At 52.4% G+C, this 24,041-nt stretch overlaps 3 protein-coding genes across 6 annotated transcripts in view; 2 read left to right on the top strand and 1 right to left on the bottom strand.

Moving 5' to 3' along the window:
- The first annotated feature begins 382 nt into the window (after positions 1–382).
- On the top strand, positions 383–6,269 carry Fstl3 (follistatin like 3). Its single transcript, XM_021174909.3, has 5 exons — positions 383–506; positions 1,678–1,863; positions 3,454–3,669; positions 4,611–4,838; positions 4,919–6,269. Exons 1-5 carry the CDS (start codon positions 410–412, stop codon positions 4,960–4,962), a joined length of 771 nt encoding a protein of 256 aa, XP_021030568.1. The 5' UTR covers positions 383–409; the 3' UTR covers positions 4,963–6,269.
- A 622-nt stretch (positions 6,270–6,891) lies between these two features.
- On the bottom strand, positions 6,892–13,529 carry Prss57 (serine protease 57). 3 transcript variants are annotated; one of them, XM_085843377.1, is made up of 6 exons: positions 13,467–13,529; positions 13,156–13,355; positions 11,424–11,577; positions 9,839–9,983; positions 8,183–8,446; positions 6,892–7,130 (listed from the first exon to the last, which is right to left on the bottom strand). In XM_085843377.1, exons 2-6 carry the CDS (start codon positions 13,253–13,255, stop codon positions 6,939–6,941), a joined length of 855 nt encoding a protein of 284 aa, XP_085699503.1. In that variant the 5' UTR covers positions 13,256–13,355; positions 13,467–13,529; the 3' UTR covers positions 6,892–6,938. The 3 variants fall into 3 exon arrangements, with proteins under 3 accessions (XP_085699503.1, XP_085699502.1, XP_085699504.1); XM_085843376.1 differs by having other exon boundaries at positions 13,156–13,529; XM_085843378.1 differs by having other exon boundaries at positions 6,952–7,069; positions 13,156–13,529.
- A 4,427-nt stretch (positions 13,530–17,956) lies between these two features.
- The window catches only part of Palm (paralemmin), a 28,407-nt gene continuing 22,322 nt past the window's right edge, over positions 17,957–24,041 (top strand). The window contains exon 1 of one of the 2 annotated variants that reach the window (XM_021174125.3): positions 17,957–18,353. In XM_021174125.3, the coding sequence (XP_021029784.1) occupies positions 18,349–18,353 (5 nt within the window). In that variant the 5' untranslated portion in view covers positions 17,957–18,348. The remainder of the gene's footprint in view (positions 18,354–24,041) is intronic. The other variant, XM_021174126.3, reaches the window with a different exon arrangement.

Consider the following 24,041-nt stretch of genomic DNA (forward strand, 5'->3'; position numbering starts at 1 on the left):
CACCCTTTGCAACCGTGGGTACTGTCATGGTGAAGGTTAGGCAAGAGGCTAAAGAGACCAGACGGCAATCTCAATACCCCCTTAGCCCAGATGGGGCTTCTCACCTGCACCCGAGAGATCCCCAAAGGAACCCTGGACACCTGGAGGTGTCCACCTCCCAGGACATGCCCTCCGGGCCACACTTTGTGACCTGACCCCATTGTGGACTGTTCTTCCTAGACAACTGTCTGGTTCCCAGATGGGACACGGCCTGCCCCCGGTGGCCACCCCCGCGCAGGCCCGGGCCCTGCGCCTCGGGGACACGTCCGTCCCGCTGCGCCCCGCCCCGCCCGCCGCCGGCCCCGCCCTGGGCTTTTATAGGCCGAGGCGTCTGCACTCGCTGAGTCCCCGCTGCTGCCCAACACTCGCCATGCGTTCTGGGGCACTGTGGCCGCTGCTTTGGGGAGCCCTGGTCTGGACAGTGGGATCCGTGGGCGCCGTGATGGGCTCCGGGGATTCTGTGCCCGGTGAGTGGGGCTGGGCGGAAGGGGCGGGCGAGCGGGCCACCCACGTGGCCTGAGGAATGCGGCAGGGGGATGTCTGGGGTGTGCTCTGGCTGGGTGGGCGAATGCGGGACTCCACGCCTCCAGCCTCAAAAGAGGACTGACATTTATTTATTGAGCTCTTACTGTTTACGTGCTTTCCCATAAGTTCACAGAACAGCCAAAGCTTGTGGGTACTTTTTCCTCCCCGTTTTCAGGATAGGTAAACTGAGGCCCAGGGTCATGAACCTTTTAAATGACGTGGTAGGTGGCTCCGTAGGCCCTAGAGAGACATCTCTGGGTGGCTGTCCCTGCTAATGCCACTTAGGCAGAGGGTTTCAGGAGTCTCTGGATGAGATGCCTCAGGTCGAATGGTATACCTGCATCTGGCCGGGAGAGCTCCAGCCTCAGTCTCCCTTTTTGTAAAGCCTTTGCAGAAGGTGCTGGGGCCCAGTTCATGGAAGGCGTTTCAGCAGTGTCTCTTGAGCAAGAATGAGTTCTGATGGGGGCGGGGGGAGGTGTGCGGCTGTCTTCACTTAAGGGTGAAGAAAGCCAAAGGTTCTGTGTTCTAGCCCCTACCAGCCCTGCAGGGCTGCTGCCCTCCAAGGGAGCCAAGCCCCCTCCCCTAGGGCCGCGTCCCCCGTCCCTGTCCCAGGGGAGTGAGCTCACGCAGAGGGAATGTTCCCCAGTTGGAGTGAGTAAGAGGCGGGTCAGGCGAGGGGGGGCTGCAGGCCGGGGGCTCGGCTGTCCTGGGCACTGTCTAGACAGAGGGCAGAGGCGGGAAGCCAGTGCAGGCCCACAGACCCTCACATGCCGAGCGCCTGGCATTTGAAGGGGCTGGGCAGGGTGCCAGTTCTCAGGCCTGGAGGCTAGGCGGGAGTTGGTGGTGGAGCACTCGGGTGCGGCTCAGAGGAGAAGGGTTCCCTCCACAGAAGAAGACCTCGAGCCACAGCTGTGGCTTTCTGCCCTTTCTTCCTGTACAGGGCATTTAGGATGGCTATGGACATCTCTGAATTGGCCGGGGGAATTAGATCTGAGGTGTTGGGGGTTAGTTGGGAGTTTGTTCCACAAAGAACATGCATAGGGATAACTCTTAGGTAGAGATGGGGTCTGGAGCCTCCCCATTCCCCCTTCTCCTCCTCCTCCTTCCGAATAGGTGGCGTGTGCTGGCTCCAGCAGGGCAGAGAGGCCACCTGCAGTCTGGTGCTGAAGACTCGTGTCAGCCGGGAGGAGTGCTGCGCTTCCGGCAACATCAACACTGCCTGGTCCAACTTTACCCACCCAGGCAATAAAATCAGCCTGCTAGGGTTCCTGGGCCTCGTCCACTGCCTCCCCTGCAAAGGTGAAGCCGTGGGGACTCCTGATGGCGGACAAGACCCAGAGTGAATGGGGCACTGGGGAGTGGACCCTGGGGCCCACAGCTTGCGGAGGCTTTGAGAAGCCCCCTGGTTTCATCATGTAAAGCCTCCAACCTGCATCCTACCTCACCTGGTGGGGAGGAACTTAGCCTTAAATCCTGACCAGGCACTCAGGCTATGTCCGAACTGCCACCCTCCTGGGACCCTGAGCACCACACATTTTACATGGCTAATATGCCTGGAGTATCTATCTGTGCTTTATTCTGAGCATGCCACCCGCATCCCTGCTGAGGTGAATGAGTAACAGTCCAGGTGACAGAGGGCACCCCTGGCCTCTCTGTGCTCAGGACTGAACCAGTAGGCACCCAGAGAAAGTGATGGGAAGGATTTGGAGGGAGCAGGCATAAGATCTAGGGTTGGGGTGATGACTAGGACTTTGTTGAGTGAAGCCCATATGGAAGAGTGCACTGGGTCTAGGGTCAGTCTTTAGAGGTAGCAGCAACATCAGGCAGCTCATCCAGGAGGAAGCTAGGTAGGGCTGCAGACCCTCCAGGATAGATAGGAGGATAGGGAAGGAGCCTGCGTTGGCCTCAGGGGTAAGATTAATCTCCCATCAGCCTGGCTGTGTGGTCCAGAGCCCATTGCCACACTCCCCTCCTCCTCCAGCTTCTGGGAAGAGGAGGGATTTCAAGAAAAGCCTTTCGCCGGGCGGGCGTGGTGGCGCAGGCCTTTAATCCCAGCACTCGGGAGGCAGAGGCAGGCGGATTTCTGAGTTCGAGGCCAGCCTGGTCTACAAAGTGAGTGCCAGGACAGCCAGGGCTACACAGAGAAACCCTGTCTCGAAAAACCAAAAAAAAAAAAAGCCTTTCGGGGCTTGAGGGCCTGATTGTCCTCCCAGCCTCCTCTGGTCCTCGGGACTGGGGATGGAAATTTGCCCTCTCCCTTTTCTTTCTTTGATTTTCTTTTTTCTTTTTTTTTTTTTTGTTTTGTTTTTTTTTTTTTTTTTTTTGGTTTTTCGAGACAGGGTTTCTCTGTGTAGCCCTGGCTGTCCTGGCACTCACTTTGTAGACCAGGCTGGCCTCGAACTCAGAAATCTGCCTGCCTCTGCCGCCCGAGTGCTGGGACTAAAGGCGTGCGCCACCACGCCCGGCCTTTGATTTTCTAAAGCTGGCTAGAGGGTCAGTTCCAGATGTATGGTGGGTGGGCCCTCTGGGGGGGGGGTACCCAGGTGTAACCCTGTAATGTGGGTCTCCCCAGATCCTGGATAATCAAGAGTTCAAGGCCAGCCCTGGCTACAAAGCAAGTTTGAGTAGCCTAGGCTACTTGAGGCCAACTCAAAAAAACAAAAGAGTGTGTGGCTAGGTGTAAATGCCAACACAAGAATGTCTAGGCGAGCCTCAGTTTCCCCACCTGAGACATAAAGATGTGCAGGGTGAATGAGCCTCTCCCCCATGCCTCTTTGGGAAGGTCCTAGTGGAAACCAGTAATGGATGCACCCAGTAATTGTGCATCACGGTGCACCTGGACTTCAGTGACATGTGGGAACCGCACTCGTGTGTGCTCTGTGTCCTCAGATTCCTGCGACGGAGTGGAGTGCGGCCCGGGCAAGGCGTGCCGCATGCTGGGGGGCCGTCCGCACTGCGAGTGCGTGCCCAACTGCGAGGGGCTTCCCGCCGGCTTCCAGGTCTGCGGCTCTGATGGCGCCACCTACCGGGACGAATGCGAACTGCGCACCGCGCGCTGTCGCGGACACCCAGACCTGCGCGTCATGTACCGCGGCCGCTGTCAAAGTAAGCTGTGACCGTGGAGGGGCGGGGACGCGGGGGCGGGGCCAAGGAATCAAGCAGGACCTGGGGGCGGGGCTAGGGACGGGAGGACAGGGAGGCACCTCAGGACTGGGAAAGGCGGAGCCTGGGAAAAGATAGGCCCGGCTGAGGGGCGGAGTCTAGAGAGGGCGGGGCCTGGCAAACGGCAAGACCAAGGTAAGGCCGGCTGAGGGGCGGGGCCTAAGGGAAGGTGTGATTTATGCAGGGGCGGAGCCTAGCCGGTTGTTGCCCAAGTCCACACCTAGCGAGAAGAAGGGGCAGAGCCTCGCTGATTGCACTTTACCACATCACTGGTTGCTGATGCTAGGGGGGCGGGGCCTGAGGGAGGGGCAGAGCTATGCACAACTGTGGGTCGGGTCAAGTGCGAACCAAAGAAGGCAGGCTGCAAAGATCGAGCTCCAGCCCTTGTTTAGCGCCAACTCTCTCGGGCGTGTCCAGGAGCAGGGCTGTGCGCGGCAGGGTGTGCCCTGCGGGCCAGCGTGCCCTTACAAGTGCTGACGCGCGGGAGAAGGTGTGCAGCCACGGGAAGAGGCTTGTGATGGACTGGGGAGGGAGAGATGTGGGTGTGGCCATGAAGGCAAACTGATGGGCTTGGTAGACTGGGGCAGGGATTGACAATTGAGTGAGGCTGTCATTCTGGGGGCGGGACTTCTCTGAGGGGCGGGGCTTAACAGTTGAAGAGACTTGTGTTCTGGGGCGGGGCTTAACAGGGGAGTGGTGCTTGCAATCTAGTAGATCTTGACAGCAGGGTGGGGCTAGTGTCCCAGGGCAGGGCACGGAAGAGTGGAGGTGCGTTTTTTGTCCTAGGAATGGGACTTTCGGGTGGAGTCCTTGTCTGAGGGTAGCTGGACTCACAGGGAGGAGACACCATCCTGCACCTGACCCACCCTCTCTCGGGCTTTCAGAGTCTTGCGCACAGGTAGTGTGCCCACGTCCCCAGTCGTGCCTTGTGGATCAAACCGGCAGCGCACACTGCGTGGTGTGTCGCGCTGCGCCCTGCCCGGTACCTTCCAACCCCGGCCAAGAACTATGTGGCAACAACAATGTTACCTACATTTCGTCGTGTCACCTGCGCCAGGCCACTTGCTTCCTGGGCCGCTCCATTGGGGTTCGGCACCCAGGCATCTGCACAGGTGAGAGATGTGGGTGGGTCTGGGCATCTGATCCACCAAGGGGCAGTGCGCCATGCTTACTGTCGCCTCCATACCTGTAGGTGGCCCCAAAGTACCAGCAGAGGAGGAAGAGAACTTCGTGTGAGCTGCAGCCACTGGGTCTGGCATTTGAGGCCATCCCGATTTTATTTATTGTTATAGAAAAGATTCTAATTTATGTCACATGGACATTCCCCAAACCTGGCCTGGAACCACTTGGGGATCCCCCTGGGATCCTGAGCACATATCACAAGGACTGAAGGGAGATTTTTATGATAGTTGGTATGTGCCCTCGCCAGGTACTGGAATCAAAGTTAGAACCCAAGACCCCTGCTGCCCAGGGAGGGCAGCTACATGGAGATCCCCCTGCTTTGATCTCCTCGCCTGCTTTCTAGGCTGGAGTTGTCTCAGGGCACAGCTTGCGCAGGGACGAGTTGGTGTTTGCATATGGCTGGCCTCAGACCAGAGGGGGCAACATCGGGTCAGAGAAACACTGGGCTCATTCCTGTTCAGTCCACTCAGGGTGAAACCTGGTAGAAACATTGGACCCTGGCTGACTTGCAGGCCCAGGACAGCCAGTGGACACTAGGATTCACTGTGCCCAGAGCACCCAGAGTCACTTTAGCACCCACTGCCCTGTTCCCTGCACACCCACATTAGCTTTTACACAGTTCCCCACCAGCCCCACTTGTCCCCAAGCCCAGCTGCAGATGGTGACACCAGCCAGATGCTGTTTGGGGCCAGACTGAATTACTGCCTTCACTCTGACAGCTTCTGCTGCAACTTGCCCACACCCACAAGTGCCTTCAAGGAAGCCAAAAGGGGGAGCTGCTGTGCATTTAGGTAGAGAGTGCTTTTCTAGTGTTCATGGAGCCCGGGCTCCATCCCCAGCACCACATAAACAGACATGTTGGCTCAGGCCTGTCATCCCAGTACTTAGAAAGTAGAGGCAAAGGCCGGGCGTGGTGGCGCACGCCTGTAATCCCAGCACTTGGGAGGCAGAGGCAGGCAGATTTCTGAGTTCGAGGCCAGCCTGGTCTACAGAGTGAGTTCCAGGACAGCCAGGGCTATACAGAGAAACCCTAGTCTCAAAAAAAAAAAGTAGAGGCAAGGGTATCAGGAGTTTAAGTTCATCCTTGACCACATTGTGAGTTCAAGGCCAGCCTGGGCTATATAAGATCTTATCTTTGAAAAAAGAAAAAAAAACTTAAAAGGAAGACAAGATGTCAGACCACAACAGAAGACCATGGGAAGGTGCCCAACCCTCCAGTTTGGGGGCAAGGAGTTCCCAGGGTCTTTCTCACCACCCTCCAGTTCTCAGCTGTGCCTTTCTTGTAATATCCCCAAAAGTGTCCTTAGCAGGGAGCTATGGTAGCCTCCCCTACCCTGGAGTTCTGCCTCACCAAGGAAATAAAAGACAATAGAAACCACGGTGTATTTTCTGCCTCCTTCCTCTAAACCTGGGACTAGAGTGGAGCGTGGAACGATCCACGAAAGCTTTCAGAGACACATGGCACGCGTTCAAGAATCACTGGGAAGCTTGGAGCTGAGTGGATGGGAGGGAAAGGAAGTGTGCCTTCTGGGGTCCCAGAGGTACAGGGACAAGAGGGCCTTAAATGGCACCTTGTCTGGGGCTCCGGAGTGAAGGTTGAACTCAGACCAGGAGGAATGATAGACAATAAGACAACTGTTACACTGAGGCCAGGATGGCAGGAGTGGAGTTATAACTGTTTGGATTTTTGTCCTCACTACATATGTCAGTCCCTGTCTGTGTTAGTGGAGTTTGTCACGATCCATAGAGGATAGAGCAGGTGCAAAGGCCTGGGAGCCACCCAGAAGCGACGAGTTCAGGAGCGGGCAGCATAGCGGGTCTTGGTTACAAGGGTGACTGTGGATTAAGGGCGGCGGCTGGAGTTGACCATACATCAAACCATAAACCATGTATCTAGGTAGTCAACCCTCAGTACAATTGTTCATTTAGGATGAATGCCAGTAGCCCAAGTCTCAAGCCATGGAATATTCCAGATGTGAGCCAATGGGTACAGGTTGCTATTCATGTCTGTCCCAGTAGAGGGCTGAAATTCAAACAGCCCTCACAGAGCGTCCAGTAGAACCAGGGGATGAATTTGCCCGAACCACACCCCAGATCCAGGTCACAAACGCTGACACTTGAGTGTAGACATCCGGAGTCTTGGGGTCACCACACCAGAGGCCTGAGAAAGATACAAGACCATGGGCCCGTCTTCCACAGACCAAGGGTCCCCCAGAATCTGCCTGGAGTGAAAAAATGTTTGAGGTTAAGAGTTGTTCCTGGGGTCTTGTGTCCTTGTCCCCCTAAAGGAGTCTCTTATAAGCAGACAGGTAAGTGGTCTTTGAGCAATGCAAAGCCTACATAGCTGTGTGCAATAGCCTTCTGATGTATCTCCCCAAGAAGCTGAAGTTTTCCTTAATTCTCTAAGTGGTACTTTTAGTGTTCCTCGGTATTTAGCCTAAAAAACCCCAACTCACTGACTGGCATCACTGTCATAATTGCTATGTAGAAATTGCTATGTTGGGGGCTTGCAAGATGGCTCTGACTGCTCTTCCTAAGGTCCTGAGTTCAAATCCCAGCAACCACATGGTGGCTTACAGCCCTCTTCTGGAGCGTCTGAAGACAGCTACAGTGTACTTATGTATAATAATAAATAAATCTGAAAGAAAGAGAGAGAGAGAGAGAGAGAGAGAGAGGAAAGAAAGAAAGAAAGAAAGAAAGAAAGAAAGAAAAAGGAAGGAAGAAAGAAAGAAGAAAAGAAGAGAAAAGAAAAGAAAAAAGAAATTGTGGGGGCTGGTGAGATGGCTCAGTGGGTAAGAGCACCCGACTGCTCTTCCGAAGGTCCAGAGTTCAAATCCCAGCAACCACATGGTGGCTCACAACCATCCGTAATGAGATCTGGCACCCTCTTCTGGAGTGTCTGAAGACAGCTACAGTGTACTTACATATAATAAATAAATCTTTAAAAAAAAAAAAAAAGAAAAAAGAAATTGCTGTGTCATCTTCTTTTAGGACCCCAGGCCTGGGAGAGGTATCTGTTGCGCCCCCTACTGGACGTGCCTCGTATGTTTAGACATACATCTGGGCATTTTTGTGCAGGATACATACAGGCTGCGGAAATGAAAGTAATTCTGTATGATTCTCAATCACCTGTCACTTCCCTGGACCTCAATTTCTCCATCCAATCAAACATTAATGGGACTCAGTTCTCAAAGGTAGCCTGCTCCCAACTCTGACCCCCTTTTGGGTGCCTCGGTTTTCCCATATGACAAGCAAGCGGGGTGTAGAATCATACCGAGCAGAAACCACGCCGCCGGCGGTCCCCACTGTGAGTGCAGAGCATGGCAGGACTCAGCTGGCCCTGCCAGGAGCTGTTGCAGACACTCAGATCCAGTATGCGCACCTCGACTTCCATCAGTCCAGGCGGAGGCTCCTCAAAGTCAGACACGAAGCCCCAGCCGGATACGTGGCAACGCGTGCCCACCGCAGGTGGCTTAGCATCTCTCCTTGGCAATCGTAATAGCCTCACAGCGGGGCCCAGGACAGCAGAGCCATTCAACTGCAGGAGGAATACTAGATTCAGTGCCACCCACTCTCGCACCCGACTCAGTGTCCCTATGGTGTCTAGAATCAGTAACAGATGTGGTCTACCCTCCATCAGACACTGTCTCCAACTATACCAGGCAGCTCCATCATGGACCAGGGATATGACCTTCCAGCTCATCTCTCAGAGTCCTCCTCTCTTCTCAGCCCTCCATAACTCCCCTTGTCCTTGGGGTGAAGGCTCCTGGCCCACCGGTGATTCCAACCTCCTTGAGAGTTTCCCAGCTGGAGTACCTTCCCATTGAGCCTCAGTTTAGACATCACTTCCTTCAGGAGGCCTCTGAAACTCCGCAGTGCAAACAGGCACCTCGGGACCCCTGTGCACCCAGTTAGCTGTGTAGCTTTGCCAGGTGGCTGCCTGGGGCCTCGGCCGGTCTCCTGCCACACAGATGAAGGGTGTGGAAAAAATGACCAGACCCAGGCACATCTCAATACACTTCTACCTAAGTTTCCCTATTTTCCAGCCTCAGTTTCTTCACTTGTACTGGGGGGGGTCAGGTGACTCTAAGGGGTCCTACACCCAGCCTCTGGCTGTGGAAACCCTCATTCACTCTTGTTTTGTCCTAAAAAAAAAAAAACCAAAAACAAAAACTCACCACACCCTGAAGCTCACAGTCCATGGAGGACTTGCAAAGGTACCTCCTGTAGGCCCGCTCTGAGACAGACACACCCTTGAGAAACAGAACCCAGGGGTTCTTGGCTTTGGTTTTTTTGTTCTGACAGGTGGAAGCATGGAGGGCTTAAGACAGTTCAGATGGATGACAGGATTCAGGGACCCAGGCCTGAGCTCATAGCAGAGCCTTTTCCTAGCGTGCAAGAAAAGGGTCCAGGATGGTTGTGGTGGTACTGGGGAGGCAAAGGCAGGCAGATCTCTGTGAGTTTGAGTCCAACCTGGTCTATATAGTGCTTTAGGATAGCCAGAGCTGTATAGCGAGGCCCTGTCTCAAAAAGAAAAGAAAAAAAAAAAAAAAAAGAAAGAAAAAAAGAAAAGGAAAGGGAGCCGAGCGGTGGTGGCGCACGCCTTTAATCCCAGCACTTGGGAGGCAGAGGCAGGTGGATTTCTGAGTTCAAGGCCAGCCTGGTCTACAAAGTGAGTTCCAGGACAGCCAGGGCTACACAGAGAAACCCTGTCTCGAAAAACCAAAAAAAAAAAAAAAAAGAAAAGAAAGAAAGAAAGAAAGAAAGAAAGAAAAGAAAAAGAAAAAGAAAAAGAAAAAGAAAAAGAAAAAGAAAAGGAAAGGGAAGAAAAGAAAGAGTTCATCCCCCGCTCCACCAGTAAATTAAATGAATAAACTCAAAAATCAGACGATCCCTGACCTGCCAATCACCCTGCTGCAGCCCAGCTCACCCTTAGCAGGCAGATATCGTTGGCCTGTGTGGCAGGTTGGAAATCAGGATGGCTGACAGCAGCTGCAATGCTAAATGTCTGCTGTGTGGGCTCCGGGGCGAGCAGTGAGTGGGCCCCCAGCACCACCAGCCCCATGGAGGGGTCCCTGCAGGTCAACAAGAGGAGCAAAGTCACCAAGACTGCCCTGAAGTCATGAGGTCATACAACCCCACCCTCTCCAGGCAGCCTCCAGTCCTTGCAGTATTAACTTCCAGAGTTATAAAAATAAGCTTAAATTGAACACAATACAACCTTATTTGTTATAATTCTTAATTCCATAATACTATACAGGGTTTCTCTGTGTAGCCCTGGCTGTCCTGGAACTCATTTTGTAGACCAGGCTGGCCTCAAACTCAAAAATCCACCTGCCTCTGCCTCCGGAGTGCTGGGATTAAAGGTGTATGCCACCGTGCCCAGCCATAATACTATTTTGTAGCACTGAGTATAAAACTTAAAAACCTCCCAGGCTGGAGAGATGACTTAGCAGTTAAGACCACTGACTGCTCTTCTGGAGGTCCTGAGTTCAATTCCCAGCAACCACACATCTGATGGCATCCAGGGCCCTCTTCTAGTGTGTCTGAAGAGAGCAGTAGTGTACTCGTGTACATAAAAATAATAAACAGCCAGGCAGTGGTAGCACACCCCTTTAATCCCAGCACTTGGGAGGCAGAGGCAGGCAGATTTCTGAGTTCAAGGCCAGCCTGGTCTACAGAGTGAGTTCCAGGACAGCCAGGGCTACTCAGAGAAACCCTGTCTCGAAAACCCTAAATAAATAAATAAATAAATAAATAAATAAATAAATAAATAAATAAAATACATCTTTTTAAAAAAAGAATTTAAGGGGCTAGAGAGATGGCTCAGTGGTTAAGAGCACTGACTGCTCTTCCAGAGGTCCTGAGTTCAATTCCCAGCAACCTCATGGTGGCTCACAACCATCTGTAATGGGATCTGATGCCCTCTTCTGGTGTGTCTGAAGACAGCTACAGTGTACTCACATGCATAAGATAAATAATAAATCCTAAAAAAAAAAAACGAATTTAAAATAAATAAATAAATCTTAAAAAAAAGAAACCCTCATGCTTCTCACTGAGCAAGTGCACTACCTGACCACATCTCCAGCCCCTCACTGAGGGACTCCAGGCAAGGGCTCCACAAATGTCAACACGCCCAGACTCTCACTTGGGGATTCTATGTGGGGCTCCATCCCTGAGCCACACTCCAGTTAAGACCTCTACTATTTAACTGTCTGTCTGTCTGCCTATGGAGACTTGGTTCCAGACTGTAGCTAACACTGAGCTTCAGTTTTTCGTCCCCCTGAGCCAGCCTCTGGATAGCTGGAGTCCCCAGACTGTGCTGCTCTCCCCACAGTTAATGTGAGTCCAAACAGTAGCATGTGTCGCTTGTGTTGAAGATGATCATAGTCATTATGTTTGATTGTTATCACCAGAAGTGCCCAGGGCTGGGGGTAGAGAGTTGGTCCTGTCTGTGTCACATCCTGGCTTCCTGATGGCCTTAAGTTTATCCCTCAGTGGCCCCAGCATGTCACCTGTCGCTGAAGCAATGGGCAGCTGACACCACCCAATGGGTATGGAACAGGAAGCCTCCACAGTAGTGATGGCCCTCGAAGCTCACAGAGGCCATATAGGGCCGGGAATGTGGCGTTACCTCATGGCCTCCAACAATGTAGGACCCACAGCAACCTGGAAGAGGTGAGGCAATGTGAGAGACAAGGACAGGAAATCAAGGGCAATGGAGCACAGCCCTGGCAGGGAGTAGGGGTGGAGGCTGGGCTGAGAGGAAGGGGCAAACATGGAGGGAGGCATCCAGGAAGCCGAGGCAGGAGGATCTCTGTGGGATCAGAGTCAGCCTGGTCTACATGGAGAGTTACAGGCCAGCCAGGGCTACATGATGAGACCTCGCCTATGTGTGTGTGTGTGTGTGTGTGTGTGTGTGTGTGTGTGTGTGTGTGTTTGTGTGTGTGTGTGTGTGTGAGAGAGAGAGAGACAGACAGACACAGACACAGAGACACAGACACAGAGACACAGACACAGAGACACAGACACAGACACAGACACAGACACAGACACAGACAGACAGACAGAGACACAGAGACACAGAGAGACAAAGCCAGTCCCAGGCACCCTCAGCACCACATAAGCGTGGTATAGCAGTGCAACCCTGCTATTTCAGAACTCTGGAAGTGGAGGCAGGAGGATCAGGAATTCAAGGTGACTCCCCCTTTCAGCTGCCCAGCTATTTCAAGGTGCCTGGACCAAGAGAAACCCACTTTACTTAAGAGAGATAGAGGGGGTCAAATGGTGGCGCATGCCTTTAATCCCAGCACTTGAGAGGCAGAGGCAGGCAGATTTCTGAGTTTGAGGCCAGCCTGATCTACAGAGTGAGTTCCAGGACAGCCAGGGCTACACAGAGAAACCCTGTCTTGAAAGCAAACAGACAGACAGACATGGATGGATAGATAGATAGATAGATAGATAGATAGATAGATAGATAATTAAAGAGTGAGACTAGGTGACCCTTTGGGCCAGTGATATGGCTCAGCAGGCAAAGGCACTTGCTACCAAGCTTGACAACCTGAGTTCAATCCCAGGAACCCCTATGGTAGAAGGACAGAGTTGACCCCTGCAAGTTTTCCACTGGTTGTGACAAGCACTGTCTACATGTACCCTCTCAAAATAAGCTGGGCGTGGTGGCGCACGCCTTTAATCCCAGCACTAGGGAGGCAGAGGCAGGCGGATTTCTGAGTTCGAGGCCAGCCTGGTCTACAAAGTGAGTTCCAGGACAGCCAGGACTATACAGAGAAACCCTGTCTCGAAAAAACAAAAAAACAAAAAACAAAAACAAAAACAAAATAAATAAATGTAATTTTTTTAAAAAAATAGGAGGCTTGGAGAAATGGCCCGTTATTTAAAACCCCTGGCTGTGGTCTTACTGAGGACTTAGATTCTAATGTCAGCATCTACATGGTTGTTTCAACCGACTGTAAATTCCAGGGGATCTGATGCCACCTTCTGGTTCCTCCAGGTACTGCATGCATGCAAACATACAGGCAAAACACTAATATACACAAAAAACAAAACAAAACAAAACAAAAGCTAGGAAGCCCAGACTCTGCGATCTTGTACCTGAGGTGGCTGAAGTCCCTACTGGCTGCCCCACCCCCACCCCCACAGCCTCCTGCCTGAGCAAGAGTACACGTGCATCCTGTGTGGGAGCCTGGTCACCTTGGGTAGGGTCTAATGGCCATTTGGAGTTCTCACCAGGGAGCCACATGAGCTGGGTCAGGGCAGCTGCTGTAGTCAGCACCAGGCAGTGCCAGCCTCCTCTTGTCCCAGGCACCATAGCTGTAGAGGATGGCATCTTTCTGGTGAGATCTGCAGGTGCAGGAGGCACCCAACGGTTCAGTCCAGAAAGTTGTTCCGGATCTGTGGTCTGTGGTCAGAAGGTGGAGCAGGCACTTCTGGGAATCAGGGAAGGCCACGTTACTGTTCCTTGTCCCCAACTGTGCTGCTCATGAAAACCCAGAAGCTTAGAACCAAGATTGGTTTGTGAGCTCAAACTCCCCTTGTACCTTCCTACTAGATTATCTGGCCACGGCCACGCATTCAGACCTTCTCAGGGGACAGTCATCCTGGAAGCACCACCTCTGCTTATTTGTCTGTCCCCGGCCAGGTAGCCCAGGGGCAAGCACCTTGACCCTTGACCTCAGTTTCCCCATCATGAACCTGAGGTCAGTAAAGACCATAAAGCTAGTTCTTTGGGGAGGGCTCTGAGTTGGGCTGACTTTGTTGCTTTTATTGAGGTCCTACTGTATACCACACTTCCTTGGAAGAACTGGGGACATAGCAGAGAGTGACCCTAAGGTCTGGAGTCCGGAGACCACCCATCAGGATATGTGCTGGGCTTGGGTTTCCTCGTGGTGGGGACCTTTGGGAGAGAAAGTTCAGTTATCTGGCCTCTAGTTCAGTATGCCCCTTGAACTAGCTATCAGCTGAGAATAGCCTTGAACGCCTGCCTGCCTCTCCCGCCTCTATCCTTCAAGTGCTAAGGCCACAGGTGTTGTCTACCATGGACCCACGTAAGGTGGGAATGTAAGCTTCCCCTAGGTTGTGAGATGGAGCCCAGAGCACACACTGGCTGGGCTTGTACTGGTCCATGCTTGTTAGCAGATGCTGCAGCTTTAAGTCTGCTACAGGCTGTGCCCCAGTTGGCCTGTAGGACTCACCCCAGAGCTGATGCAAATGGTGGGTGCCTAAGAGTAGAGAGGGGCTTGGGTGAACCCAGGGTGCACAGTGGTTCCAGACAGCTCAGGGAGGGGAGAGGGCCCAGGGTCAGCAAGGGCATCCTGCAGGAGAAGGCACTGTTGTCTTAGCAACAACCTCCCAAAAGGGTCACTCCATCCCCCACTGAGGACTCGGGGGAAGCTCTGCACCATAGGCCTTGGAGGGAGCCAGGGCTCAGGAAGGTAGTAGACACAGAGCAGGAGGGAAAGGAGAGAGACCCCAGAGAGCCAGAACCAGAGAGCCAGGGCCAGAGGAACATAAGAGAGTAACAGAAACAGGTGGCGGTGGAATGAGACAGAGAGGGAGGGGAAGACAGAGACAGAGATAAGGACAGAAAGAAAGCCAAGCCTGAAGAGGATGCATACCTTTAACCCCAGCTCTCTGGAGACACTGGCAGATGGGTCTCTGAGATTAAGGCCAGCCTGCTTTACAGAGTGAGTCCCTGCCAAACAAAAAGCAAGCAAGCAAACAAACAGACAGAAAGCAGGTCTGGGGAGAAGGCTCAGCAGCTTAGAGCACTGGCTGCTCTTCCAAAGGACCTGGGTTTGGTTGATAGCACTCACATAGTGGCAATGGATCTGTCCCCACTTCTGGCTCCTGTGGGTACTGCATGCATGTGGTACATACGCACAGAAAAACACTCAGAAAATAACAAATAAAATAAATGAGAGGGAGACAGAAACAGAGATGAAGATAGCGATGTAAAGAGAAATCAGCAGGGATGACAACTACAGAGAGTGGGAAGGTGTGTGATGCAGGGTGGGTGTGATGGCGCATGCCTTTAGTCCCAGCTCTGAGGCAGAGGCAGGCAGATCTCTGTGAGTTCAAGGTCAATCAGGTTTACAGAGTGAGTTCCAGGACAGTCAGAGCTACACAGAGAAACTGTGTCTCAGGGGGGAAAAAATCGCACAGCAAGTGTAGGAAAAGTTCAGGCTGCAGATGCAGGAGCTCTGTTGCTTCTGTTTCCTTCTGCTTTGATGAACGGTTGTGAAACCATCTTGCGCTCACCTCAACTGCCAACTGCCAAGCTCACAGCAGCCATCTGGACCCTGTACTGGCTTGAGAAACCCAGGAAGGGCTTCCAACTCCATTCTGGGGCATCTGGGGACCCTTTGAGATATTAATTAATTAATGTATTTATTTATTCACTGCCTGGTTTTTGTGGGTTTTTTTTTTTTTTTTTTTTTTTTTTTGGTTTTTCGAGACAGGGTTTCTCTGTATAGCTCTGGCTGTCCTGGAGCTCACTTTGTAGACCAGGCTGGCCTCGAACTCAGAAATCCGCCTGCCTCTGCCTCCTGAGTGCTGGGATTAAAGGCGTGCGCCACCACGCCCGGCTGGTTTTTGTGTTTTTTAGACACTATGTGTATATAGAGACCCAGTGAAGATCTGTCAGTGGCTTTGACAATGAGAGACGAATGGTGTGCAAGGCTCAGACACGCCCCCAGCTCACCAACCAGGACGTTGGCTTTCCATTTCCTCCAGATCTCCTGGAAGTGGCTCTCTCTTTTCTTAGACAAGGACTCAGGTAGCCAGGTTGCCCCCAAACTCACTCTGTAGCCAAGGATAACCTGGAACTTTTATCCTCTACTTCCCAGGTGCTGAGGTGACAGACTTGTATAGCGACATCAGCTCACTTCGGGCTTTTTTTTTTTTTTTAAGATTTATTTATTTATTTAATGTATGTGAGTACACTATCGCTCTCTTTCAGACACACCAGAAGAGGGCATCAGATCCCATTACAGATGGTTGTGATCCATCATGTGGTTGCTGGGATTTGAACTCAGGACCTCTGGAAGAGCAGCCAGTGCTCTTAACCACTGAGCCATCTCTCCAGCCCATAACTTTAAAAATACATATCAATACATACACATACACACACACACACACACACACACACATTGGTCTCCCTAGGTAGCCCAGGTGGGCCTGGCACTTGTGGTGACCTTCCTCCTTAGGTCAGGGACAAGCGGCATGTGTCATCATGCCCAACTCCAGCATCCCTTATTTTACATGTATGCATGTTCTGTGTGCAGTGTAAGCACATGAGAGTGGGGCATGGAGAGCAGCCCCAGCTCTCCTTCCTTACCTGATTATCTGATTTTCTAGGGCAGGATCTCTCCCTGGCCTCAAACTTGCCTTGTGCTATGACAGATGGCCAGGGAACCCCAGAATGCTTGTGTCTCCCCTTCCCCATTGTTGAGCTTACCATGTTGAGCATGGGACCATGTGGGTAGGGATTAAACACAGACCACTGCTTGCACAGAAAGCGCTTCAAATCTTCTTTTTTTTTTTTTTTTGTTATTTGAGACAGGGTTTCTCTGTATAGCCCTGGCTGTCCTGGAACTCACTCTGTAGACCAGGCTGGCCTCGAACTCAGAAATCCGCCTGCCTCTGCCTCCCGAGTGCTGGGATTAAAGGCGTGCGCCACCACGCCCAGCTTCTTCTTTTTAAAATAAATAATTCTTTAAATATTTTTTAAAAGATTTATTTATTTATTATATGTGAGTACATTGTCACTGTCTTTAGACACACCAGAAGAGGGCGTCAGATCCCATTACAGATGGTTGTGAGCCACCATGTGGTTGCTGGGAATTGAACTCAAGACCTCTGGAAGAGCAGTTTTAACTACTGAGCCATTGCCCAGCCCAGCCATTGCCCGGCCCAGCACTTCAAATCTTTTTTTTTTTTTTTTTTCTTTTTTTTTTCTTTTTCTTTTTTTTTTTAATATTTTTATTACATATTTTCCTCAATTACGTTTCCAATGCTATCCCAAAAGTCCCCCATAGCGCCCCCCACAGCACTTCAAATCTTAACTCACTTGCTTAGGAGACAAAGATAGTGTCCTAAGTCCCCAGAGAATACAGTAAGAACTCATTCATTCTCTTTTGACTGAAAAGACAGTGGTCCAGGAACATGGAAGATACCAGCTGTTAGTCTGAGCATCTAATGCAGGCACTTTGTCAGTAAAGTTTTATTGACACACAGCATAGAGCCCGTCAATGTTGATAAAGTTTTATTGACACAGAACCACTTCACAGATCTCCTCCAACTCCTCTGGTGTTCATGATAAGTGTACTGTCCTTGCAACACAAACCACCCAGCCAACAATGCTGACAGTGTTTACTATTTGGCCTTTTCTCTGAAAAGTTCACCTGACCCTCAGTGTGTCCAGGTGAGACAACACCGTTAGCCCTCTAGCATCTGAGGAGGTGGGATGGGCAGAGAGGTGAAAAGGCTGAGAAACAGACACAGAATCACACACCACTATACCGGTGAGCCCAGATCCAAACCCAGGGAAGATAGGTGTGGTGGTGCAGGCCTGGCTAAGGCAGTGGGTACTTCTGTGAGTTTCAGGACAGCCTAGTCTACATAGTAGTCTACATAGTTTCAAAAGAAGACCAAGGGAAAGTGGGTGGCTCGGCAGGAAGGCAGTGGAAGATGTCCTGGGACCTCCACATGCACACAAAGTGAGCATACAGTCTCCAAAACCAAACCAAAGGACAACTCCTCTATCACAGAAGCGAGTTCTGTGACTCACTTTCCCTGTGCTGCCCCAAGGCCCAGTGAGTGTCTAGGGCCAAGGGGCTGCAGTCCAGGCAGAAAGTCACATGGTGCACTCTCTGAGGGAGACAGGCCCTATGTCTTTCTTACTGTGGCTCTCCAGTGCCCTGGGAACAAAGTCTAAGTTCACCCAATACCCCTTTGCTCAGTCTGGCAGCATCACAGGGCTGACTAAACTCCTGAGTTCAGTAGACCATATCCAGCCATTGGCCAAGGCTGGGCCTCGTGCAGAAGCTGAAACCCCTCAGGAGCTGCTGCTGTGGCTCTCTCGCGGGTCGGGGGTCCGACTAGGGGCCCTGAACTGTATCAGGACTCCTTTCATCCCATGGAGAACTCAGGGTGACTGGGTCCGGGATCCCTGCGACGTTTTGGGGTGCAGCTGCGCGGTGCGGAGCGTCTGCGGCCGGCAGGAGGCGCGCGCGGGCGCGCGGGATCCAGGGAACGCGCAGAGGCGGCGCGCACACGAGCCCACCCGGCCGCGCCCGGACAATACCCGGCGCGCTGGGGACGATGCCCGCCCCGGTGCCGCCCCCGCGCCGCACAGCCCCGGCCGCCAGGCCCTAGAGTCGGCCCTGCCCCGCGCTGCACCGCCCACGGACCTCGCGGGAGATGGAGTGAGTACCCAGCCGCGCGCGCTCTGCCGCCCCAGGCCCCCAACGGGGAACCTAGAGGCGACGCGGGTAGACCGTGCCCAGCTGCAAAAGGGAAGGATCGAGCTGGGCTGCGCACTCCAGGCCTGGTCCCCAATCAAGCTGGAGGGGGGGGCACGTGGGTTGCACCCACACATCTCTTGCAGGATGCAAAGGAGAGAGGCCCACGCGCGCGCAAGACCCTTTATCCAAGCTGGGCCACCTGTGGGTGGGCGCCCCCCCCCAGAGGCTGCGGGACTTCGGGAGTAATGGGACCCTTCCTCAAGAGGCTGGGTGCTCCCCGCTTCCCCTCCCCCAGCTTCGGTTTGCTGCTCCTGGCGCTTCTGTCGGTTCTTCCTGCGCTCTGCCCTCCTCGTGGCCTCTTCTGGGTCCGCAGCCTCTTGGCCAAACCAATTTCGACCCCTTAGATGTCCTGAGTTGCCACTGGCTGGAGAGGTAGATTTCCGTGGAGAGCTAGGCGGGCGGTTCCCTGACAGAAGCTTTAATCTGATTTCCCCCCTTTCCCTCTAAGAGTATCCCCTCCCCCTTCCCAGAAAAAGCGGGGACCAGATGGTGTGACTCAAAGGAGTGGCTGACTGAGGTTGAAAATGATGGTGGAACCCAGTCCCCAAATCTAGTCTGAGTGAGCTGGGGTCTGTTTGTGTGGGTCTGCGAAGCGATGGGCAGTGGAAGATTTCATACGCACCGGGGCCCGTTCAGGCATGCAGCCCACTCTGGGCAATGTGAGGGTGTCCCCCAAGCCCCTTACTCCCACAGGTGGGAAAGATAGGTGGTCTAGGGGTGCTTGACAAGCCTGGTGGTAGGAAAACATCTTCTAGGTCACAAATCTGCCTGCTTGGTGTCTTGGGGCATCCCACACAGGGAGCCTGTCCTTACCGAAGCCAGGGCTGGGGCAGAGCAGTCTGGCCAGCCCGGCTTGGCTGGTGACCGCTCCCCCTGCCCTTCCCTCTCTGGGTGTGTTTTGTGCAAGACAACTTTCCTCTTGGGATTAACCCGTGACCCGCCACACCCTCTGATGGGTGGGAGCTGTCACATCCTTCCCTGGCCAAGAAGGCTGACACCCAGCCCTTGCGTCCTTTACTTCAGAAAGCCCAGACAAAGGCCTGGCTGCTCCTCCGCCCTGCCCCGGGAGCCCAGCCAGGGGCTCAGGGGAGCCAGGGCCTGCACTTGCCTGCCCCACATCCCCTGGCTTGTTTATCTGTTCTGCTGGCCTGACCCAAGAGAGCCTCTGACAGTGGGGGGCCAGGCCCGGGTGTGGGGTGTGGCTGTGGTCAGTGGGCCGCACAGACAGGTGACAGAACCTCCCACCCGGAACAGCAGATGAAAGGGTTGTTTCTGGTTAGGCCCCCTATTGTTTCCTGTTCTTCTAGCCTTTTTTCCCACTGGGGATCCTAAGGCTCAGAGGGGACTAGATGATAGCCCAGAGCTACACAGCATACCCAGAGGCCCCTAGCACCTGCTGCAAGGCTCTCCTTGGGTGGTAGCCTATCTCTTAGAGTAGCTGAGAATGAGAGAAAACCTCTCTTAGGTTTCCAGTTGATACGAGGTGGGGTGAATGCCATCTGGACCGACCAGGCCAGTCTTGGACACCTGACTTCCATCACAATCCTTTTCCACAAGGGCTAAACTCACTGCAACTCATTCCTTTGATGAACTTCATGGCCCAGAACATGAGATGGTTGCAAAGGCCAGCAGAAAGAGGATGCTCATGCTGCATTTTAAAGGTCGTCTGTGTGTGTGTGTGTGTGTGTGTGTGTGTGTGTGTGTGTGTGTGTGGTCTCTGTGAGTTCCAGGTCAGCCAGGGTTACATAGAAAAACCCCAGCTCAACAACAGCAAAAAGCATTTTAAATTTTAAGAAAGTAATGCTGGGCGTGGTGGCGCACGCCTTTAATCCCAGCAGAGGCAGAGGCAGGCGGATTTCTGAGTTCGAGGCCAGCCTGGTCTACAGAGTGAGTTCTAGGACAGCCAGGGCTAAACAGAGAAACCCTGTCTCGAAAACAAAAACAAAAACAAACAAACAAAAAAAAAGAAAGTAAATATATGCATTTAAAAATTAAAGGAGGTAGCTGGAGAGATGGCTTAGTGTATAAGAAAGCTTACTACCACAGGCATGGTAGCACACACCTTTAGTCCCAGGAGGCAGAGGCAGGCAGATCTCTGAGTTCAAGGCCAGCCTGGTCTGTAGAGTGAGTTTCAGAACAGCCAGGGATACATAGAGAAACCCTGTGTGTCAGGTGAGAGGCGGGGACAGGGAGGGGACCCCAGTTTGATTCTTGGCACCCCCACGGTGGCTCACAACTTCCTGTCACTCTAGAGACAAAGGATATGATGCCCTCTTCTGGCCTCCACAGGCATTGCGTGCATATGCACAAACCCACACACAGGCTCTAAAAATGAAATAAAGCTTTGAAAAATCTAAAGACCTAATAAAAAAATACTTTTGAAGAGAGGTGGCGGATATGGTGACCAGGAAGCTGTGGCAATCCTCCTGCCTCAGCCCCTTGGAATCCTGGAGCGACAAGTTTGAACTAACAGAATGGAGGAATGGGGGTGTTCAGATGTGAAGCCTTCACCAGGTTCTCTTTGGATCCCCACCCACCTGCCCCAACTCCACCTTCCCCTCCCCCTCCCTCTGCCTGTCAGTCTCTTGGTGCCAGGTCTGCACTGATAGTTCAATTTCAGAGCAAGCTTTGGTTCTATTTGTATCTATTTAGTCCCTGCACCTTCATACTCTAGCTGAGCATGTCCGCCTGGGCAACTTTGTAATGTTTTTCTACAATATAAGGGAATTTAGTTTGAAATGTGAGGTTTTGTTTGTTTGTTTGTTTTTATTTTTTTGGTTTTTTTTTTTTTTTTTCGAGACAGGGTTTCTCTTTATAGCTCTGGCTGTCCTGGAGCTCACTTTGTAGACCAGGCTGGCCTCGAACTCAGAAATCCGCCTGCCTCTGCCTCCCGAGTGCTGGGATTAAAGGCGTGCGCCACCACGCCCGGCTTGTTTGTTTTTAATTATGATTTGTGTGTAGTGTGGGAGAGTGTGTGGGCAAGTAAGCAAGTTAGAGGGAGTCTGACTTTCAGAAGTCGTTCTCTCCTTCCACCACGTGGGTTCTGGGGATTGAACGCAGGTGGGCAGGCTTGGCAGCAAGCCCTTCTACAGCCACCTCCCTGGACGGAGTTAGCAGACTGTCCGGCCAGCCTCAGAACAGGGAAGGTGGCTGGAGAAATGTTGAGTATAATTTCTTCATTTAGAGATTTTTGTTGTTGTGTTTTTAGTTTGTTATTATTGTGGGGACATGGCACGTGTGTGTGGGGGGGACCAAAGGACTTGCAGGTCAACCTGTCTGTCCAACCCATGGGTTCTAGAAATTGAACCCAGGTCCTCCAGCTTCATGGGAAAACCTTCACCTCTTGACCCATCTTGCCAGCCTTGTCCTTGCTGTTTTATGGTGGCTCTTTGTTTTTCTTGAGACATGAAGCCCAGAGTGGCATCAACCTCAATTTGTTAATCCTCCTGCCTCAGCTTTCTGACTTTTTTTTTTTTTGGTTTTTCGAGACAGGGTTTCTCTGTGTAGCCCTGGCTGTCCTGGAACTCACTTTGTAGACCAGGCTGGCCTCGAACTCAGAAATTCGCCTGCCTTTGCCTCCCGAGTGCTGGGATTAAAGGCGTGTGCCACCACTGCCTGGCGACTTTTTTTTTTTTTTAAAGATGATCCCCTCCTCAAGGCAGGTTATTACTGTGTAGCACAGGCTAACTTCAAATTCTCCACCTTCCCGCATCAGTCTCCTAGTCTAAGAAATGTTTTTCTTTTGTTTCTGTCTATCCCATCTGAGCCTTTTCTGTAAAGGATTCTCCAGGACCTGCCACTCAGACAGACTGGTGCATCTGCTGGCTAGACTGGTGTGTGCGCTTGGATCCCAACGCCTGCAGGCTGTGTAGCCACCCTTGGTGTCTGAGCAGCAAAGGCGCTGTGGGGCGAGGGGGGACAGGCTGGGCCCCGGGAGCCAGGGGACACAGCATCAGAAGGTGCGTGCCTGACCCTGGGTCAGACTGATGATGGAGGAGCCCAAGCCCCGGCTTGGATTTCTGGGAGGAAGCAGCCCGGTGGACCCAGATGTGAGAAACAGCTGTGGAGGGTGTGGCCAGGCCTTTGGCGCCCAGCAAGGAGGCAGAGGCTAGATGGAGATGTGGGGAATCGGGGGAGCACAGAGGCTGGAGTCTGACACCTACCACGGGAAGATGAGACCACATCCTTTGTCTGTTTTCTTTTTCTCATTTGTTTGTGGGTTTGTTTGTTTGTAATTTCTGTTGTTTGGCTGGTGGTTTTGATTTGAGACAAGTTCCCTCTATGCTCTGGCTGTCCTGGTACTTGATAAATAGACCAGGCTGGCCTCAAAATTACAGAGATCAGCCTGTCTCTGCTTCTCAAGTGCTGGGATCAAGGCGTGAGCCACCCCCTTACTTATTGAAACAGCGCCTCTCGTTGGGCTGGAACGTTATTAGTTAAGGTGTGTTGCCTGGCCAATGGGCTCCAGGGATTCTGATGTTTCTGCCTTTCCAGGGCTGGGATGACAAGCCCATACCACCATACTTTGTCTTTTTTATGTGGGTGCTGGGGGTTTGAACTCGGGTCCTCATGCTGTGCAGCAAGCCCTTTTCACACCACTTTGTCCATTTGTGTTCAAATCCTCCATCTGTAGGAGTCTCAGGGCAGTACCAGGAGATGGACGGGGACCCATGCTTGGAAATATGAGTTGATAAGCCATTGTTACCTTAGTGTCCTGTCTCACGTCTGGGAAAAGCAGCTTAAGGGAGGGTTAGTTCTGACCACAGTTCCTACTGTCCATCATGTGGAAAAGGGCGCGGCGGCAGGCGTGGCGGGGGCAGAGTCAGGAAGCAGAGAGAAGTGATCACTGATCATCCAGGCTCAGCTCCTGGTCTCCTTCCTCCTCGGTTGAGGAACCTAACCTGTGATGGCACCACCACAGTCAGGGTGGGACTTCCCACTCTGTTAATCAAGTGTAGAGACTTTTGCTCAGTCAGCCGGAAGCCTGTCTCCTTGTTGATTCTAGATACTGTTGGGCTGACAGTATTAACCATCACAGTCACCGTCAGCCCCTTCTCCACAACCGCCTATTCAAAGGAGTTGTTCAAGTTTTGTTTGTGTGTGTGGGTTTTGGCTTTTGTGTTTTTTTGAGGGAAAGTCTTACTGTGTATCTATCCTTGGCTGAGCTGGAACTCCCAGAGATCTGCCTGCCTCTGCCTCCCAAGTGCTGGGATTAAAGAAGTGCACTACCATGCAGACTTTTTAAAAATGATTTGTTTGTTTTTATTTTATGTGCATTGGTGTTTTGCCTGCATGTATGTCTGGTCTGCCTGGAACTGGAGTTACAGGCAGGTGTGGCCATGTGGTTGCTGGGAATTGAACTTGGATCCTCTGGAAGAACAGCCAGTGCTCTTAACTGCAGAACTGAATATCCAGCCCATGTGGATTTATTTACTTATTTATGGGTCTGGAGAGGCGGCTCAGCGGTTAGAGAACTGGCTGCTCCTGCAGAGGACCCAGCCCCCACACGGTTGGCTCACAACTGTCTGCAACTCCAGTTCCAGGGGACTTGACACCCTCTCTGACCTCTGAGGGTGCTGTATGGACATG

This window comes from Mus caroli, unplaced genomic scaffold, assembly GCF_978045245.1.
Source record: "Mus caroli unplaced genomic scaffold, Mus_caroli_1 scaffold_9, whole genome shotgun sequence".
NCBI lineage: Eukaryota > Metazoa > Chordata > Mammalia > Rodentia > Muridae > Mus > Mus caroli.

What these genes read in the sequence shown, in the direction of transcription:
- Fstl3 (XM_021174909.3), top strand. Translation starts at nt 410, where the DNA reads ATGCGTTCTGGGGCACTGTGGCCGCTGCTTTGGGGAGCCCTGGTCTGG. An exon ending in CTCCGGGGATTCTGTGCCCG is followed by an intron (nt 507 to 1,677) that starts GTGAGTGGGGCT and finishes CCTTCCGAATAG; the next exon opens with GTGGCGTGTGCTGGCTCCAG. An exon ending in GTACCGCGGCCGCTGTCAAA is followed by an intron (nt 3,670 to 4,610) that starts GTAAGCTGTGAC and finishes TCGGGCTTTCAG; the next exon opens with AGTCTTGCGCACAGGTAGTG.
- Prss57 (XM_085843377.1), bottom strand. Translation starts at nt 13,255, where the DNA reads ATGCCATCCTCTACAGCTATGGTGCCTGGGACAAGAGGAGGCTGGCAC. An exon ending in CCAGCTCATGTGGCTCCCTG is followed by an intron (nt 11,578 to 13,155) that starts GTGAGAACTCCA and finishes CACCTCTTCCAG; the next exon opens with GTTGCTGTGGGTCCTACATT. An exon ending in GCCCATTGCTTCAGCGACAG is followed by an intron (nt 9,984 to 11,423) that starts GTGACATGCTGG and finishes GTTGACCTGCAG; the next exon opens with GGACCCCTCCATGGGGCTGG.